Source organism: Cetorhinus maximus, chromosome 23, assembly GCF_964194155.1.
Source record: "Cetorhinus maximus chromosome 23, sCetMax3.hap1.1, whole genome shotgun sequence".
NCBI lineage: Eukaryota > Metazoa > Chordata > Chondrichthyes > Lamniformes > Cetorhinidae > Cetorhinus > Cetorhinus maximus.
Window position 1 is genome coordinate 11,055,258 of NC_135901.1, and position 20,421 is coordinate 11,075,678.

A 20,421-nucleotide genomic window follows, 5' to 3' on the forward strand; every position below is an offset into this window, starting at 1 on the left:
GGTGAAAAATTTCTTCCTCACATCCCCTCTAAACCTCCTGCCCCTTACCTTAAATCTATGCCCCCTGGCTATTGATCCCTCCACCACAGGGAAAAGTTCCTTCCTGTCTACCCTATCTATGCCCCTCATAATTTTATACACCTCAATCATGTCCCCCCTCAATCTCCTCTGTTGCAGGGAAAATAACCCCAGTCTATCCAATCTCTCCTCACAACTAAAACTCTCCAGCCCAGACAACATCCTGGTAAATCTCTTCTGCACTCACTTTAGTGCAATCACATCCTTCCTATAATGTGGATTCCAGAACTGCACACAATACTCTAACTGTGGCCTAACCAGCATTTTATACAGTTCCAGCATAACCTCCCTGCTCTTATATTCTATGCTTTGGCTAATAAAGGCAAGTATCCCATATGCCTTCTTATCCACTTGTCATGCTATCTTAAGGGACCGGTGGACATGCATACCAAGGTCACTCTGATCCTCAGTACTTCCCAGGGTCCTACCATTCATCGTTTATTCCCGTGCCTTGTTTGTCCTGCCCAAGTGCATCACCTCACACTTATCCGGGTAAATTCCATTTGCCACTGATCAGCCCATCTGAACAGCCTGTCTATATCCTCCTGTTATCTAAGGCTATCCTCCTCACGATTTACCAACCAACCAATTTTCATGCCATCCGCGAACTTACTGATCAACCCTCCTACATTCAAGTCTAAATCGTATATATATACCACAAACAGCAAGGGACCCAACACCGATCCCTGTGGAACCCCACTGGACACTGGCATCCAGTCACAAAAACACCCCTCGACCATCACCCTCTGCTTCCTGCCACTCAGCCAATTCTGGATCCAATTTGCCAAATTGCCTTGGATTCCATGGGCTCTTATCTTCGTTATCAGTCTCCCATGCGGGACCTTATGAAAAGCCTTGCTGAAATCCAAGTAGACTACGTCAAATGCATTACCCTCATCTACACACCTGGTCACCTCTTCGAAAAATTCAATCAAATTGGTCAGACATGACCTCCCCTTAAAGAAACCATGCTGACTGTCCTTGATTAATCTCTGCCTCTCCAACTGTAGATTAATTCTGTCCCTCAGAATTGCTTCCAATAGTTTCCCCACCACTGAGGTTAGACTGACTGGCCTGTTGTTCCCTGATTTATCCCTTCCTCCCTTCTTGAATAATGGTACCACATTGGCTGTCCTCTGGCACTTCTCCTGTGGCCAGAGAGGAATTGAAAATTATTGCCAGCATCCCTGCTATCTCCCCCCGTGCCTCACTCAATAGCCTGGGATATAATTCATTCGGGCCTGGAGATTTATCTACTTTTAAGCCTGCCAGACCATTTAGAACCTCCTCCCTTTCAATGCTAATTTCTTTAATTATATCACAGTCCTTCTGCCTGATTTCCATACCCACGTCGTCCCTCTCACTTGTGAACACCGACTCAAAGCATTCAAACCCTACCTACTTCTTCTGGCTCCACACACAAATTACCACTATGGTCCTTAATGGGCCCTACTCTTTCCCTAGTTATCCTCTTACTCTTAATGTACTTGTAAAATAACTTTGGATTTTCCTTTATTTTATCTGCCAATGTTTTTTCATGCCCCCTTTTTGCTCTCCTAATCTCCTTTTTAAGTTCCCCCCTACACATTCTACATTCCTCTTGGGCTTCCGCTGTTTTGAGCCCAGGGTATCTGCCATAAGCCTCGCTTTTTCTCTTTATCCAATCCACAGTCACTTACATGGTCAGCCAGCTGGATGGAACCTCGGGCACCCTGAGCTTGATCTCCGGTATCTTCAGTCCTGATTGCCCCCTTACATCAGAACCCTCCACTTTTGTACTCTGTAGTGATCCAGCTCTGGCCCCTGACTCTTTGTCTCCTCTGTTGGGTTTTGGCAGGAAGTGAGGAAAAGACAGCTGGAATTTCTCTAATCCGTGACTTACAAGGACACCTTCCCTCGTTCCCAGCAGTTATTTTTCTTCAGTAATTTTCTCATTCTCCCTAAACTCCCCTGCCTACTCGTAATTCTGTTATTTCTTATAGTTTTACAATTATAGGTATAAACATCACAGATGATAATCTAATCGATTCCATTCCTCACTTTGTTTACATTTCTGCTATGGTTAATAACAGACAAACTCTGTCCTTTCCCCTGATCTGATTAGAGTTTCCAATGAGTCGATTCTGTGGAATGAAATGTCTTCTCAGTGTTTCCGTGGTGACCTGTCTGCAGTGAAGAGTCTGTTTGAGTTCCTAACTCTGACTAAACTTCTCTATCCCATAATATACGTTCTAATCAGACATTGGATGTCAATGTATTTTAGTCATGTTGTGTTAATATCTCTAAAACCTACAAGGGATTCAGAGACACAAACTTTTAACAGTGGGAGGACAAGTTGGTAAAGTGGTTAAAAAGCAAATGGGATCCTGGGTTTTATAATTCGGGGTGTAGAGTTCAAAAGGACAGAGGTCATGTAAACCTGTGCAAATCATTGGCTAGGCTGCGGTTAGAATATTGAGTCAAGTTTTGGGGATCTTACACCAGGAAGGATGTCAAGGCCATGGAGAGGGTACAGAAGAGAGTCACAGAGAAGTCCCAGGGAAGAGAGGCTTTAGTTATCAGGAGAGATTAGAGAAACTGGGCTCTTTTCATTAGAACAAAGGCTGATTGGAGATCTGAGGGAGAGGTTCAACATTTCATCAGGTAAATGAGGAAAAACTGTTTCCACCAGTCGGTGAGTCAGTAACTAGAGGACATCAAATTCAAATCATCACCAAAAGACTCAGAACCAGGAATGAGATATGGAGCAGTCTGTACAATAATGTCCAGGACACTCACTGCCCCTCCGGCTCTCTGTCTACACTGTCCCATCAAACACTCCGAGGGCAGGTACACGGGTGTGTTACTGATACCTCCCCAGGGTATCCGGGCAAGGAGAGGCACTCTAGAAGGTAAGGGGAGCTGGAAGCTGTCCATGAGAGTGGCCAAGGTTCTGAGAACTGGAAAAATCCAAAGTAATGATGAGGTGTTAGCCATGGCTCAGAGTTTGCATTCTCATGTCTGAGTCAGGAGGTTGTGGGTTCAAATCCACCTCTAGAATTTGAACATAAAATCTAGGCTGACATTCCACTGCAGTACTGAGAGAGCCCTGAAATGTATGAGGTCCTGTCTTTCAGATGAGACTGAACGGGCAGGTGTAAGAGATCCATTGGGGCTATTTCAAAGAGCAGGAGATTTCTCCCCAGATTCTTGGTCAATATTTGTCCCTCAATCAATATCACTAAAGCAGACTATCTGGGTATTATCAACTTCTTGTCTGTGGGATCTTGCTGTGTACAAATGAGTTGCTGTATTTCCTACATTCCAACATCGACTGCACTTCAAAGGAATTTCATTGGCTGTAAAATGCTTTGGGACATCCTGATGTCATGAAAGGCTCTGCAGAAATACAAATCCTACTTTAACAGAGGAGAAAAGGCCCAAAAATGGAACAGTCAAGAACAGGATTTCAATTAATCTTCTCTTATCCTGCAGAAGACAAATATTCCACACACTGTGTTTGACACCAAGCTGGTTTATTTGATGTTTATCCAGAATATTAATCTCCAGCCCAGTTATTGGGGTCATTAACATCAGCAGAAACAAACACCAAGTATCAAAATGAACATGGTTCAGTTCTGGATGTGACTAACAGAAGCAATAATATCAAGATCGAAACCCTGCATTTACTTGTGAACTCGCTGGTGTCTCTGTAGGTGGGATTAATTAATGAATCTCTTCCCACATATGGAGCAGTTGAATGGCCTCTCCCCAGTGTGAACTTGTTGGTGTGTCAGGAGGCTGGATGACTGAGTGAATCCATTTCCACACACAGAGCAGGTGAACGGTTTCTCCCCAGTGTGGATACGTTGGTGTGTCAGCAAATCTGGTTTTCTTTTCAAGCTCTTCTCACAGTCAGAACATGTAAACGGTTTATCAGAATGAACAAGTTTGTGTGTCTGAAGGCAGGACAACCGAGTGAATCCCTTCTCACACATGGGGCAGGTGAACGGCCTCTCCCCAGTGTGAGTGCATCGATGAGCTTCCAGGTGGGATGGGGAACTGAATCTCTTCTCACAGTCCCCACATTTCCACGGTTTCTCCATGGTGTTGATGTCCTTGTGCCTCTCCAGGTTGGATGATCAGTTCACACTTCGACCAGACACAGAACACGTGTACAGTCTCTCCCCACTGTGAATGGTGTGATGTTTCCTCAGGCTCTGTGACTGGTTAAAGCTCTTGCCACAGTCAGTGCACTGGAACACTCTCACTCGAGTGTGTGTGTGTGTGTCTCGGTGATTTTCCAATTACACTGATGTTTGAAATCTTTTCCTGCAGCCAGAACAGACAAACATTTCTCCTTCCAGATTCAAAGGCCGTGATATTCAGGTCCTTATGAATCGAGTGACTCTGTCAGATCTTGATATGATGCTTGGTTTGAGTTTCCTGTCTGTAAATCCCCCTGTTTAAGGTTTTTACAAAAACAATCACCAAGGACAGAACAAACATTTCTCTTGCTTTGAGTTTGCTGTGTGTAAATCCTCTCCTTCTAATCCCTGATTTTGAGTTTCCAAAATCAACCACTGTCAGCCCAGGATACAAACCCTGAATTATTATTTGAAGGGGAAGGATGAACAGGGTTACAGGGAGAAGGCAGGGGAATGGCACGAGGTGAATTGCTTGTTCGGAGAGCTAGCACAGACATGATGGGCTGACTGGCCTCCTTCTGTGCTGTAACCATTCTGTGATTCTGTGAAATTCACAAATTCTCTCCTGTTTCCTGGCCCAGGATGATCGTGCGTGCGCCCTGCTCCACACTGTTCCCCTAACCCGGGCCTGTCACTGGGGAATGCCGGACCAGTGCAAACATGGATTTGGGGTTTGTGGCCTACAGAAAGTGTTTGTGAAGCATCCTCACCCTCCCGCCGGCTCCATCACTCCCTCTGTCTCCCCTCGACTGCTAACCGACTGCAGATACGAAAAACAAGTGCCATCCATGGCCATTACTCACACTGCACATGCTCCAAACCCTGTCTGAAACTGTGCCTGTGCACTGGTCTCCTGTGGTGTAGATAGGGGACATTCCCCACCGTGGGGAACGCTGGGCAAATGTCCCGTCACTGGAGGTCCCAGTTTGTGAATAGTCATTTTGTTCTGTGATGGGTGGAGGTTCGGGCTGGAGGGCCAATCAATATAATGAGGAGCAAAATTATACAGAAGCCCAAGTGCACAGACCCTCCATTATCCACCAGAAGGAATGGGGGTTAGTGAAGAATCGAGGGTCCCCCAAACAGCAGAAATAACAGCAAAATCTAACCCCGACAGTCAGATGTGAACTCACTGTTGTCTCAGCAGGTCGGATGAACGAGTGAATCTCTGCTCACACACACAACATTTAAACAGCTTCTCTCCAGTAACAATGCACTGAACCATTTGATCTTTTTAAACTGGGATGTTAACAGGTGGGAAAACTGGATGAAATCCCTTCACCTCTGTGAAGTTTCTGAACCGTTTCTCAGTGTGTCTGTCCTGCCGTGTCAGTAAATGGTGTGAGCAAGTTTATCCTTTTCCTCATGCAGTTGGTGAACACCCTCTCCCTGGCAGGACTGGACCAAGTTTCCAGCTCAGATGGGCAACTGAATCCGCCCGCAGTCAATATCAACAACAGCTTGCATTTGTATAGCGCCTGCACCATCCTGTTCCGATGACAATCTGCTCAATGGTTGTAAGATGGCTACATGTTGGTAACAGTTATTCAGGTGAAACTGAATACACTGTGTTTGAGCAGCAGTTTACAAAGTACAAAGAAGAATTTGATTCTGCACTATTGTCCATTGGGATGTAGGAGGGGCCTCATTTCTCTGATTCACATTCGTGTTTAAGCCAATTTGGAGCAGTGACCTTCCTGACCTTTCCAAACTGAGAATGACTCAAACCCACTGGGATAAATCCCCAAACCTGGAATCACAGAAAAATCCATCCAATCATCGATCTCCTATAGTCCCATTCTAGCCAATCATTAGCCTAGTAGGTTCTGTCTCTGGGAAGTGTTCCTGAGCCTCCCCCTATCGGCTTTTCACCCTGGGCTTGAGCACAAACGCAAACTGGGTGTCTGTTTCCATGGTGCTGAGGTAACCCAGGACCTTCATGGTGACGAGTGTTCTAACTGTGTCAAAGCTCAATGCTGGAAATTAGCAACAAGGATTTCTAATTGATAATATTCCCCAGGTTTACAAGAGCTCGCTGTATTTCCACAATCAAAGAAGAACTTCCGCTTGTTCTTTCCTTGGGATAATAAGGGAGTTTATACAACACCAAATCCACTTCTCACACATTCAAAACCTTGAGGCAGTAGAAAGTCCAAGGCAGTGCATCTCATTGCAGAGAGAATCTATTCAGAGAAATGTTTCTGACCATTTAACGCTTGCAATCCTAATTTCTCAAAATACCCTCAACAGCCCCATATTCTTACACAGCTCTCACTGTTCATTAATGTTTAACATGATCAGTCTCTCCTCAATCTTCCTATCGAAGTGTATCACCTCACATTTTTCTGTGTTGAATTTTGTCAGGCTTTGTGTCTCCCCAATCCAGCAGCCTGTTGATGTCCTCTTGAAGTTTCAGCAGGTTATTTGTAATTGTAAAGCTCTTCTCAGTCAGAGCATTTGCAACGTCTTTTATCAGAGTGAAGATGTTGATGTGTCAAGAGGTGGCTGAACAAGTAGATCCCTTCCAACACATGGAGCAGATTAACAGCAGCAGTAAGAGCCTCCTCTAGATGTGCACACGCTGGTGTCTCAGCAAATGTGATGAATGAGTGAAACCCTTTCCACAGATGGAACAGGTGAATGGTGTCTCTCTATTGTGAATCCCCTGGTGTGTTAGCAGCCTGGATGAAACAGTGAATCCCTTCCCACACACCAAGCAGGTGAACAGCCTCTCCGCAGTGTGAACTCGCTGATGTGCCAGAAGGAGGGATGAGGAAATGAATCCTTTCCCACACTCGGAGCAGGTGAATGGCTTCTCTCCGGTGTGAACTCGCTCGTGCGTCAGAAGACGGGATGAAACAGTGAATCGCTTCCCACAGACAGAGCAGGTGAACGGCCTCTCCCCAGTGTGAACTCACTCGTCTGTCACAAGATGGGATACACAACTAAACCCCTTTCCACATACAGAACAAATGAATGGTCTCTCCCCAGTGTGAACTCGCTGATGTGTTAGCAGGATAGATGACTGAGTGAATCCCTTCCCACACACGGAGCAGGTGAATGGCTTCTCCTCAGTGTGAGTGCGTCGATGAGTTTCCAGCTTGGATGGGTAATTGAATCCCTTCCCACAGTCCCCACATTTCCATGGTTTCTCCATGGCGTGGATGTCCTTGAGTTTCTCCAGGTTGCATGACAAGCTGAAGCCTTGTCCACACACAAAACACGTACACGATTTTTCCCCGCTGTGAATAGTGTGATATTTTTTCAGGCTGTGTAACTGGTTAAAGCTCTTTCCACAGTTAGTTCACTGCAACACTCCCACTCAGATATTTGTGTCTTGGTGCTTTTCCAATCACATTGATGCTTGAAATCTTTTCCCTCAGGCAGAACAGACAAACATTTCCCTTTCCATATGCAAAGGCCAATGATATTCAGGTCCTGATGAATCCAGTGACTATGTCAGATCCTGATGTGATGTTTGGTTTGAATTTTCCATTTGCGCATCCTCCCCTTCTAATGCCCTGTAAAAGGAGTTTAGCAAAGTCAACAATAAGTACAGGGTGAAAATTCAGAACAGACAATTCAAGTCACTATCGAACATTTTTCCCTCTCTTGTTCCTCCAAAACTGTAAATCCCCATCCTACACACTCTCCCTCCTCCCTGGGCTGATATTCAAAACCATCTCACCATCTCTGCCATTTCCCAGTTATCTCCCTCCCTCCCTCTACTCTGGCTAGGTTCAGTTCTCTGGTGCCTGTGTGGAAAGTTGGAATAAAATCAACGAATCAATGATTTTCTCTCCTGGTCACTGGGACCCTGAAGCTCTGCCCACTTTATTCTAGCCCCCAAATTACCAGATTCATTCAGCTCAGTATCACAACCTGCCTTTCTGTTTTTCTGATTCCCTCACACTCCCTTGTCCTGTTTTAAATTCATTTTTCAACGTGTTGGAAGAGGTGGATTTACAGACGGGAAACACAAACCGAACATCACATCAAGATCTGACAGAATCATGAGGACCTGAATATCATCGGCCTTTGAACATGGAAGCAAAGGGACCCGTTTCCAGCCTGGATAAACCGTATACGTGTTTTGTGTGTGTGGCCGAGGCTTCAGCTCTTCTGCCCGAAGACAAAACCAACGCAGTCACACTGGAGAGAAACTGGAAATGTGGGGACTGTGGAAAGGTTTTCAGTTACCCATCAGAGCTGGAAATTCATCGGTGCAGTCACACCAGGGTCACACTTACCACAAACAGAGCAGGCAGCCCTGTTTGTCCTTCCACAATCAGATGCAGATGATACCCAGGTCCTGGTGACTTGAGGGACTTACGTCCTTGGCTTGCTGCATTGTTCCAGTGAAGCTCAACGCAAACTGTAGGAACAGCACCTCATCTTCCGACTAGGCACTTTACAGCCTTCCGGACTGAATATTGAGTTCAACAGTTTTAGATCTTGAACTCCCTCGTCCATCCCCACCCCCTTTCCGTTTCTTACCCCTCCTTTTTGTTTTTTCCAATAATTTATATAGATTTTTCTTTTCCCACCTATTTCCATTACTTTTAAATGTATTTCCACCCATTGTTTATCTATACCTTTTATGCCCTTTTAGTCTTATTTCACCCCACCCCACTAGAGCTATCTGTACCTTGCTTGTCCTGCTCTCCACTTAATTAGCACATTCTTTTAGATAATATCACCACCTTCAACACCTCTTTGTTCTTTTGTCTGTGACATCTTTTAGTTATCTCCTCCTATCACTGCTTGCTTGTCCCAACAACCCCCCCTTCTCCCCCCCCACCCTTAAACCAGCTTATATTTCACCCCTTTCCTATTTTTACTTAGTTCTGTTGAAGGGTCATGAGGACTCGAAACGTCAACTGTGCTCTTCTCCGCCGATGCTGCCAGACCTGCTGAGTTTTGCCAGGTATTTCTGTTTCTGACTTGCTCAGATCCTGATGGGATCTTTGGTTTGAATTTCCTGGGTCCAAATCCTATCATCCCTGTCGCCGCGCATGCGCCCGGCTGCACACCCTCCCTTCTCAAGATGGCGGTGCGGCCGTTACCCTCGGGTCTGTCATCAGAAACCCCTCAACTGCTGTTCCACTTGTTGGAAACATGGGATATGGGAGCCTACATGAGGTGTTTCTGAAGCCTCCAAGTCCACCCGCCACCTCTATTCCTCTCCTGCCTCAAGTCATCCCCCCCCACGGATTCAACAGGACATCGTCCAGCACCCGCACTGCGCATGCTCCAATCTCTGCCCCATAACACGCATGCGCTGGGGCGTGCGATTAGGGCCCCGCCCCTCATTCACTCCGATTGGTTGGAGGACCAGCAGCCCCAACTCGGTCCTCCAGCCCCGCCCCCTCTCTTCCTATTGGTCCGGAATCACCATCCGCCGCTTCCGGCTGCTCTGCGGCACCAAACTGAACCGGAGGCCCAATTGGGAAAAGGTGGTTATTTCCGTTCATTTAACATCACTGCTAAAGTCAATGAAGGTAATTTGTTGTTTTGAGGCAAAGTATTTGGTAGAATTAGAGTGAAGGAGTGGGATTGATCCACAGCCTGAGTCACCAGTTTAAGGACAGGAGGAGAGAGAATCTGGAGAGGAGAAAAGAATAAGTTGGAGACTGGACACTGAGTCTGGAACAATGAGCAGAGAGGGAGAGGAGTGTGTGGGACAGAGATTTATAGATTTGGAGGAATGAGAGGGAAAAATGTTCTATAGAAACTAGAATTCTCTGTTCTGAATTTATATATTTAATACCACATGGACTGCAGCAGCTGAAGAAGGCAGCTCACCACCACCTTCTCAAGAACAACTAGGGATGGGCAATAAATGCTGGCCCAGCCAGCAAAGCCCACATCCCATGAATGAATAAAAGAAAATATCTTGTATTTACAGTGATAACTTCTGTAAACGCATTTTACAGGAGGTTAGAAGGGGAGGATCTCACTGTCACTTGATTCAGCAGAACCTGAATATCACTGGCCTTTGAATGAGGAAGGGTAAACGTTTGTCTATTCTGTCTGTGGAAAAAGATTTCAAACATCACTGTGACTGATAAAGCACCAAGACATTCACACACCCGAATGAGAGTGTTCCAGTGCACTGGCTGTGGAAAGAGTTTTAATCCGTTACACAGACTGAATAAAAATCACACCATTCACAGCAGGGAAAAATCATTCATGTGTTCTGCTTGTGAACAAGGCTTCAACTGATTGTCCAGCCTGGAGAGACACAAGGACATCAGGTCCTCTGAGAAACCATGGAAATGTGGGGACTGTGGGAAGGGATTGATTTCCCCATCAAAGCTAGAAACTCATCAACGCTCTGTCTCTTTCTGACATTTTTAAACATCAATGTGAATGGAAAAACACAGAGACACGCACCCCTGACTGCGAGTGTTTCAGTGGATTGACCGTGGAGGGAGCTCTAACCAGTTACACAGCCTGAAAAAATATTGCACCATTCACAGCAGAGAGAGGCCGTACACATATTCTGTGTACAGATGAGGCTTCAGCTGATTGGCGAACATGCAGAGACACAAGGACACCTGCACCATAGAGAAACCGTGGAAATGTGGGGACTGTGGGAAGAGATTCCGTTCCCCATCTGCACTCGAAATTCATCGACGCATTCACACGGGGGAGAGGCCATTCACCTGCTCTCAGTGTGGCAAGGGATTCAATCACTCATCACATCTGGTTACACACAAGCGAGTTCACACCGGGGAGAGGCCGTTCACCTGTTCCGTGTGTGGCAAGGGATTCACTCAGTCATCACACCTGCGGTTGCACCAACGCGTTCACACTGGGGAGAGGCCGTACATCTGCTCCGTCTGTGGGAAGGGATTCACTCGGTTAACCAACCTTCTGTGGCACCAGATAGCGCACACCGGAGAGAGACCATTCACTTGCTCCGTGTGTGGGAAGGGATTCACTCGGTCAACCAGCCTGCGGGCACACCGACGTGTTCATACTGGAGAGAGGCCATTCTCCTGCTCTGAATGTGGGAAGGGATTCCCAAATTCATCCAGCCTATGGAAGCACCGGCGAGTTCACACCGGGGAGAGGCTGTTCTCCTGCTCTCTGTGTGGGAAAGGATTCACTGAATCATCCAACCTGCTGAGACACCAGCGTGTTCACACTGGGGAGAGGCCTTTCACCTGTTCTGAGTGCGAGAAGGAATTTGCTGATACATCCAGCCTGCGGAAGCACCGCCGAATTCACACAGAGGAGAGAGCCCGTTCACCTGCTCTGAGTGTGCGAAAGGATTCATGGAGTCATCCAACCTGCTGAGACACTATTGCAGTCACACTGATTACAGGCCCTTTCGATGCTCTGACTGTGGGTGTTAATTGTATCAGCTGTGGTTACATATACATAGGTGAAGGGAATTGATTGGATGGTTACTTGAGCACAGATAAAAAGAAACTTACTGGCATGGAGTGGAGTCAGGAGTTATATAACTAAAGTTTCACTCTGTGAATAAGTCTATACCAAGTAAAGACTGGCTCCAGTTTCTTTCTTCACCATAAGGCTGTCATGGTAACAGATTGCTTGCCTAATGGCGAAGGATGGAAACTAAACGGAAATAAAATTTTGGACAAAAGCTTCCAATCCTAGTAATTTTTGTGAGAAATGGCTGAAAGCAATTGTCAGGGTCAGATACCCAGCCTGTTCTTGGAGTCTGAGCCATACAACCAGTGGAAGAATGAAGTGGATATGTGGACACGGGTTATGTCCCAACCAAGGAGGGAACAAGGTCTGGCCTTGGCACTGTCACTTCCTAACAAAAGTAAAATCAGAACAGAAGAATTTTGTGAGCTGGATGCCTGTCAGTTGGATATCGATGAAGGTTTGGATCTTCTATTCGGGTTCATTGATAATATTTACAAGAAAGCCTGTGAGCATAATCGGACTTTGACAGGTTTTGAATGAGGGCGAAAGCACCTTTAACAGATCTGGATTGGAACAGCACTAATAGGTGAATGGGAACAATTAACAAGTGTTTCAGGATTAACTCAAAATATGATTATGAGCCAAACTGCCCAAAGTGGAAAATCAGGGTCTTCAAAGTGACTCATGACACAGAGAATTCTGAGGCTGAAGATCATGACAATTATCACTCTGAAGGAATTGTACTCGTCACAAAGAGTTTTGGTCCATTTCTGAGTATATTGTTCACAGACGCTTTCAACTGTGCTGTGTTAGATAGTGGCTGCACCTCGACAGTATGTGGATCAGATTGGTGAAGATGTTACCCAGATTCACCTCGTGGTGAAGATGGACACAAGGTTAAGGAGGGTTCAACTTGTTTAGGTTTGGGTGATGTCACACATTGAAGCCACTAAAAAGAGTGGTGATTCCATGCAAAATATCTGGATTCAGCCACTTTATCAGGACTGGTGTAGTCTTTTGTGAGATCCCCTCACTGTTGAGTAAACCTTAGGTAAAAGGCACAATTGCAACTGGACATGAATCAAGATAAGACAACTGTTTTTGGAAAGTCAGTGAGTCTGCAGTTTACTCAATCAGGGCATTATCGTATCCCTTTAACAATACCTGCTGTTTCGAATCAGAGTGTTTGAGAAAGATTAATGGAATCAAGTGATAAGAATCAGCGAGAAGAAAAGCAAATTGTCTTAAAGCTACAAAGACAGTTTGCTCACCCTTCTTGTCAAAGATTAAAACTCCTGCAGGGTGGTTGATGAAGAGCATACGAGGCTCATAGAAGAGATTAATGCAAGGTGTGAAATCTGTAAAAAGTATCGGAGGACACCGTCACATCCTATTGTAAACCTTCCCTTGGCATGTGACTTGAACAAGTTAGTTGCCATGGATCTAAAGGTATGGGACAAATTCAGAAATATTTTCATTCTACACTTTATGGACATAGTAACTCGATTTAGTGTTTCTCTCATAACACATGGCAAGGACAAAAGAGTGATTATAGACCAAGTCATGGAGAAATGGATAGGGACTAGACCTGGGGCACCAGCTAAGTTTCTGACTGATAATGGAGGGGAATTTGCTAATGAGTTTAGAGACATGTGTGAAAACATGAACATTATGTTCATGAACATCACAGCTGAAAGTCCTTTCAGCAATGGACTCTGTGAAAGGAATCACGCGGTGATCAATGAAATGCATAAAATCTTAGCTGATCAGCCAAACTGCAAGTTGACCACTGCACTGGCATGGATGATTCATGTAAAGAATTCACTTCAGATGGTTGGAGGGTATAGTCCCTATCAATTGGTCTATGGGAGAAATCCCAAATTACCCTCTGTGCTGGGCGATAGCCCTCCTGCTTTAGAAAGCACAACAATTAGTTCCAATTTTAGTCATCAATTATCAGATTATTTCATGAAAAGAACTGCTTGAACTCAGAAATTATTGGGAATCCTAGCTATGGGTGTCTCATCATGTAATGCTTTGTACAAGATAAGGAAAATCATATTCTTTCTGTTTCGAAATATTGTTTGTGGCTATTGTTAGGATCCCAGTCGAGACCATTAACTTTTAAAGAGAAATTCGAATACCCAGTGATTAACTGAAAGAATTACGCCACAAGATTCCATATTTTTAAACAAAAACAAACTTTACTATGTATATAAGAGAAAAGAAAATTAAAAACCAGCACAATGAACTTAACACGATAGTTAATAAAGACTTATACTATTAACCCAGTTCTACTTTTTTAACTTCCCCCCCACCCCTAACACATGAATTCATTTATATTTAACGATATTTTGAAGGTTCATTCACTTCTGTTCCTGGGACCATCCCAAAGATATGTCAAAGCTCTCCAGAATTCTCTTTAATTCTCCTCAATATTCCAGCTGTTCTCCAAGTTCCAAGATTTTATGGTGGTCCTTCCATTAGCTTTTGGCTAAACAACCCTCCAACTTTCCTTTAAGACCTCAAAACTGTGGACTCCTCAGTCCAAGCGTGGGATTCAACGCCTTTTTGCTGAGGGATTTAAACATTAGGAACACCCCTAGTTCCTAATGGCCCTATAAGTTTCCAGCTGGTTCACACCTCCTGGTCCCACAGCTGGCTGCGTCCAAGCGAACTGCAGACTGCCTGCTTTCTGTGAGAAACACGCAGAATTCCAACCAAGGCTCCACCCTGAATCACTTATCCCCATGGTAACAGAGACCAGTTGGGATGTCCAATTGATATTTAAATTAATTAACTTTTAGCTTCAAAACCAAAGCTTTTTTCCCTGAGGTCTGCATAAAGAATTCACCTCTCTAACAAAGACAGGATAATAATTAAGATAAAAGCAAAATACTGCGGATGCTGGAAATCTAGAACAAAAACAAAAATACCTGGAAAAGCTCAGCAGGTCTGACGGCATCTGCGGAGAGGGATACAGTTGACATTTCGAGTCTGTATGACCCTTCATCAAACTAAGAAATATAGAAATGAGGTGAAATATAAGCTGGTAGAGGGGGGTGGGACAGGTAGAGCTCGATAGGGGGGCAGTGATAGGTGGACGCCAAGAAGAGACTGCCAAAGATGTCATAGACAAAGGGGCATTGACGGTGGTGATATTATCTAAGGAATGTGCTAATGCAGATATTAAGGGTAGAAAGCAGGACAAGCTAGCAGCAGATGGCCCTAGTGGGGGTGGGGTGGGGGGAAGGGGTCGAAATGGGCTAAAAGGTGGAGATAAAACAATAGATCGAAATAAATTTAAAAATAGGTGGGAAAAGAAAAATATATTTGTAAAAAAATTATAAATTATTGGAAAAGGGGGGATCGGAAAGTGGGTGGGGATGGAGGAGAGAGTTCATGATCTGAAATTGTTGAACTCAATATTAAGTCCAGAAGACTGTAAAGTGCCTAGTCGGATGATGAGGTGCTGTTCCTCCAGTTTGCATTGAGCTTCACTGGAACATTGCAGCATGCCAAGGACAGACATGTGGGCATGAGAACAGGGTGGTGCGTTGAAATGGCAAGCGACAGGGAGGTCTGGGTCATGCTTGCGGACAGACTGAAGGTGTTCTGCAAAGCGGTCACCCAGTCTGCATTTGGTCTCTCCAATGTAGAGGAGAGTGCTTTGGGAGCAGCGAATGCAGCAGACTAAATTTAGGGAAGTGCAAGTGAAGCACTGCTTTACTTGAAAGGAGTGTTTGGGCCCTTGGACGGTGAGGAGGGCGGAAGCAAAGGGGCAGGTGTTGCACCTTCTAAGGTTGCGTGGGAAGGTGCCGTGGGAGGGGGCTGAGGTGTAGGAGATGATGGAGGAGTGGAACCGGAGGGTACAATCCCTGCGGAAAGCTGCCAGTGTGGTGGGGGGGGGTGAAGGGAAGATGTGTTTTGTGGTGGCATCATGCTGGAGTTGGCGGAAATGGCAGAGGATGATCCTTTGAATGCAGAGGCTGGTGGGGTGATAAGTGAGGACAAGGGGGACCCTATCATGGTTCTGGGAGGGAGAGGAAGGTGTGAGGGCGGATGCACGGGAGATGGGCCGGACACGGTTGAGGGCCCTGTCAACCACCATGGGTGGAAAACCTCAGTTAAGGAAGAAGGAAGACATGTCAGAGGAACTGTTTTGGAAAGTGGCATCATCAGAACCGATGCGACGGAGGGAAAGGAACTGAGAGAATGGGATGGAGTCCTTACAGGAAGCGGGGTGTGAGGAGCTTTAGTTGAGGTAGCTGTGGGAGTCGGTAGGCTTGTAATGAATATTGATGGATAGTCTATCACCAGAAATTGTCAGGACAATAATTGTCAGACCCAATGTCTCCAGGTCTCCAGCTAAAAGAGCCCACCTGCCGTTTTACAGTTCTTACCCTTTGAGCTTTGGCTTCTTAAATCAACATGGGCCACACCTTGTGATTGTGAATTCCCTTAGGGTGTTTTTGTCAGATTCTCAGCCCAGGTTTTCCAATTATCGTACATTTAAAAAAAATCCAATTCCTAAACTAAAAGTTATATTTCTAAAACATGAATTATGAAACTAGATATTCACAACACCTTCCTCAGGAAGAAATGAAAATGTCTCACCCTCGTAATATCCTATTTAGAATATTACAACTTACAACCTGCTGTACATCTTAACAACAGCCATATCTTATCGAATGGCGGAGCAGGCTCGAGGGGCCAAGTGGCTGACTCCTGTTCCTGAATCCTATGTTTTCCTATGTTTAACTATCTTATAACATGCAATACACATAATAATCCCTCCAATGTCCACTTCAAATTCACAAGTCTATCTTGATAACAGCACATTGCTGAATTCCATGTCCAGGAATCACATTCCACTGAAGATGTGAAATATTACAGCTTGCAGTGTTTTCTGAAAGTTTTCTTCTTACAATAATTATAGTCCAAAGTTCCTTCTGCAAAAGGAGAGCCCTCATTGCTGTTCATATGTGTATTTTCAATTTCAGTTTGAAAATCCGTTTGTTCAGAGTTCACCCTTTGAGCTTTATTTTCTTCCATGTCTGTAGTTTCTCCATTGTTTAAATCCAAAAGGAATATCCCAGTCAATTCCACATTTAAAGTGTCTTCTTCTTGTTCAGTTGGAGGTGGAACTTTTTCATTTTTCAGTTCATTTCCCAGACTCAAACATTTTGTATTCTCTTTTTGAGACAACAAGTTCAGAAAGGCTTCTTTTTGTGGCAACAGCTCGTTCCTTCATTGGTCAAAATCTTCTTTAGCCGTTTTAAGAATGTTGTTCAAATACTTTTAATGTTCAAGTAAAAAGGTTTGATATTCCTGTTTTGAGTATATGGGATCTTGGGCTTCAGAAACAGAGGTATTGAGAACAAAAGTGGGGAAGTTATGCCAATAGTTTATAAAGCTCTGGTGAGGCCACTATGAGAGTCCTGAGTCCGGTCCTGGTCACTACACTTTAAGAGGATGCGAGGGTCCTTGAGAGGGTGTAGAGGAGATTTACCAGAACGGTTCCAGGGATGAAGGATTTTTACAAGTTTAAGTTGGAGAAGCTGGGATTGTTCTTCTTGAAGTAAAGGAGGCTGAGGGGAGTTTTGATAGAGGTGAACAAGATTATTGCAGGTTTAGATAAGGATGGGTGGAGGCTCGTGTGGAGCATAGTGGTATTGTCACTGGACAATACCACTATTCCAGACACCCAGGGTTTGGGTCTGTGGACCTGGGTTTGAATCCCAACACAGCAGATGGTGAAAATTAAATCAAACAAAAATCTGGAATTAAAAGTCTGATGATGACAACATCTGGTTCACTAATGTCCCTTAGGAAAGGAAATCTGCTGTCCTTACCTGGCCTACGTGTGACTACAGACCCACAGCAATGTGGTTGACTCTTAAATGTCCTCTGAACAAGGGCAATTAGGGATGGGCAATAACTGCTGGCCAAGCCCTGTGCTGTAGACCCAATGGAACAGAGACAAATGTATTTACTTGAGACCTATCTGTAGTGGTAGAAAAAACACTATTTACTATCCAGGATAAAATAGACATTCTACATCAGCTTTTGTGAGTCAGTTCAGTGGAAACATGCACTCCCAGGCTAAAAGAGCATCAGCCCACTGGAAGCAAAGTCATGAGACCGGCCAGTCCAGCAGAAAGAAACACTCAGGCCCTCCCACTTCATCAATCGTCAGAATGAACATGGTTCTCTCCGGGATGTGACTGACGGCAGCAATAACAGCAGAATCCAACCCCTGTTATCATTTGTGAACTCGCTGATGTTTCTGAAGGTAGGTTGATCGACTGAATTTCTTCCCACATTGAGAGCAGGTGAACAGTCTCTCCCCAGTGTGAAGATGCTGGTGTCTCAGCAGGCTGGATGAATCAATGAATGCTTTCCCACACTCAGAGCAGGTGGGTGGCCACTCCCCGGTGTGAATCCGCTGGTGTGCCTTCAGGAAGGACGACCGACTGAATCCTTTCCCACACTCAGAGCAAGTGAATGGCCTCTCCCTGGTGTGAACTCGAAGGTGTATCCGCAGGCTTGATGAATCAATGAATGCCTTACCACACTCGGAGCAGCTGAACGGCCTCTCCCCAGTGTGAACTCGCTGGTGTATCCGCAGGTTGGAGGAGTGAGAGAATCCCTTTCCACAATCAGAGCAGGTGAACGGCTTCTCCCCAGTGTGAACGCGCTGGTGTGCCTGTAAGTGAGATAACCGACTAAATCCCTTCCCACAATCAGAACAGGTGAATGGCCTCTCCCCGGTATGAATTCGCTGGTGTGTCAGCAGGTCGGATGAAGTAGTGAATGCCTTTCCACACTCAGAGCAGGTGAACGGCCTCTCCCTGGTGTGAATTCGCTGGTGTCTGAGCAGGTGAGATGAATGAGTGAACCCCTTCCCACATTCACAGGTGAATGGTCTCTCTCCAGTGTGGCTGCGTTGATGAATTTCCAGCTGAGATGGGGATCTGAATCCATTCCCACAGTCCCCACACTTCCATGGTTTTTCCATAGTATGGGCCTCCTAGTCTGTCTTCAGGTTCGTTGATCAGCTGAGGCGTCCACATATAGCACATGTACAGTCTCTCCCAGCTGTAAATAGTGATGTTCTTACAGGCTGTGTAACTGGTTAAAGCTCTTGCCACAGTCAGTGCACTGGAACACTCTCACTCGGGTGTGTGTCTTCGTCCTTTCTCAGTCACACTGATTTTAAAATCTTCTGAAGCGCACAGAACAGACAAAGTTTTCTCCTTCAAGATTCAAAGGCCGATGATGTTCAGATCGCGCAATAATTGAGTGACTGCCAATTCTTCACTTGATGTTTGGTTCGATTTTCGTCTCTGTAAATCCTCCTCTTCTAATATCCTCTCAAAGGAGTTTATAAAAGTCAGCGCCCTCAGTCCAGGATAGAAACTAGAATTGCCTGTTCTTAATTTCTCTGGAACATTATTTCCTTTCTTACTCCCCAAGCGCTGTAAGTAGCTGCCTCCACACACACTCCCTCCATTAGCTGGAGTGTTTAGTACAGTTTTGGTCTCCTTACCTAAGGGAGAATATACTTGTCACAGGGGGAGTTTAGCAAAGGTTCACCAGATTAATGCCTGCGGGGTGGGATTTTCCTATGAGGAGAAATTGAGGAAACTCGGCCTCTATTTTTAGAGTGTGTGAAGCTAAAAACAAATGTTGTGCTGTTTAAAATCAAACTACAGGACTTGGAAGAAAATGAGGGGAAAACATGTAAACTCCACTCCCTCAGCTGGCAGCGCAGGCGCAGAAAGCGCTGCTGTCCGGAGCAGGCGCAGTGCAGTTGCCGCCAGCGGTCGCTCGATCTCTTTTTGAACCAGCCAACCGCCGTAGACAGAGGGCGGGGGGAGGGGGAGTTCGCCGAGCGACTTCTCCCTCTGGCCGGAGCCGTCAGCCGGTTACCTGGAAACCTTGTCTCGAGGAGGTGCAGGCGGAAGGGGGAAAAACGGGTGGGGGCGGGGCTCCCGTGTCCGCGCGCCTGGCCAGCAGACTGGAACCCGAGGACGTCACCGCGGAACAGAGTGATTCCTATTGGCTGATTCGGTGAACGTTCCATTGAGGACGTCACAATGCGAAAGGTGGACAATCAGCTTCAAACCAAAACTTCCTCCTCTGGGCAACATCTGTGAGGAAATCAATGTTTTTACTTCGATTTGTTTTTTAATTCTGGGGTTTAATTATGGACTTGCAGGAACTGAAGGGAGAGGAAGTGAATCCAGGGAGGGTGCAGACTCTGGAAAGGTTGGCCCAGGTCTCTTTCTCTTAAAATCATTGCCATTCTTTGTTCCCTCAACTTGACACATTAATTTGTCTGGTTGAAAGGTTGGTCTCTTTCCTAATGTTCACAATTAAAGGGGTGATTTCCCCAGGAGATGGCTGACATTTAAGACTACAAGCTAGTAAGGTAGGACATTAAAGCGTGAGGTGTTGCATTTTGGGAGGACGACAAGGCAAGGGAGTACACAAGAATGGAAGGACCCGAGGAAGTAGAGGATCAGAGGGACCTTGGCGTGCATGTCCATCAATCCTTGATGGCAGCAGAACAGGTAGTGGTTAAGAAGGCATATGGGATACTTGCCTTTATTCAACAAGGCACTGAATACAAGAGTAGGGAGGTTATGGTGGAGATGTATAAAGTGTTAGTTAGGCCACATCTGGAGTACTGTGTGCAAAGTCAGCATGGTTTCATCAAGGGGTGGTCATGCCTGACAAATCT

General features: G+C 45.4%; 4 protein-coding genes across 5 annotated transcripts in view; 2 read left to right on the forward strand and 2 right to left on the reverse strand.

Moving 5' to 3' along the window:
• The window catches only part of LOC144698217 (uncharacterized), a 141,715-nt gene that overhangs the window by 117,442 nt on the left and 3,852 nt on the right, over positions 1 to 20,421 (forward strand). The window lies entirely within an intron of this gene.
• LOC144698230 (uncharacterized) lies at positions 3,575 to 6,807 on the reverse strand. 2 transcript variants are annotated; one of them, XM_078570213.1, is made up of 2 exons: positions 6,605 to 6,807; positions 3,575 to 4,519 (listed from the first exon to the last, which is right to left on the reverse strand). In XM_078570213.1, the coding sequence occupies exon 2, from the start codon at positions 4,161 to 4,163 to the stop codon at positions 3,780 to 3,782; it is 384 nt and encodes a 127-aa protein (XP_078426339.1). In that variant the 5' UTR covers positions 4,164 to 4,519; positions 6,605 to 6,807; the 3' UTR covers positions 3,575 to 3,779. The 2 variants fall into 2 exon arrangements, with proteins under 2 accessions (XP_078426339.1, XP_078426340.1); XM_078570214.1 differs by lacking the exon at positions 6,605 to 6,807 and adding an exon at positions 5,399 to 5,482.
• LOC144698193 (uncharacterized) lies at positions 10,198 to 12,140 on the forward strand. The gene has a single exon (XM_078570152.1). The coding sequence runs from the start codon at positions 10,806 to 10,808 to the stop codon at positions 11,568 to 11,570; it is 765 nt and encodes a 254-aa protein (XP_078426278.1). The 5' UTR covers positions 10,198 to 10,805; the 3' UTR covers positions 11,571 to 12,140.
• LOC144697802 (uncharacterized) overlaps positions 17,938 to 20,421 on the reverse strand; it is a 46,983-nt gene continuing 44,499 nt past the window's right edge. The window contains exon 6 of the mRNA XM_078569794.1: positions 17,938 to 18,636. Coding sequence (XP_078425920.1) covers positions 17,938 to 18,636 — 699 coding nt within the window. The remainder of the gene's footprint in view (positions 18,637 to 20,421) is intronic.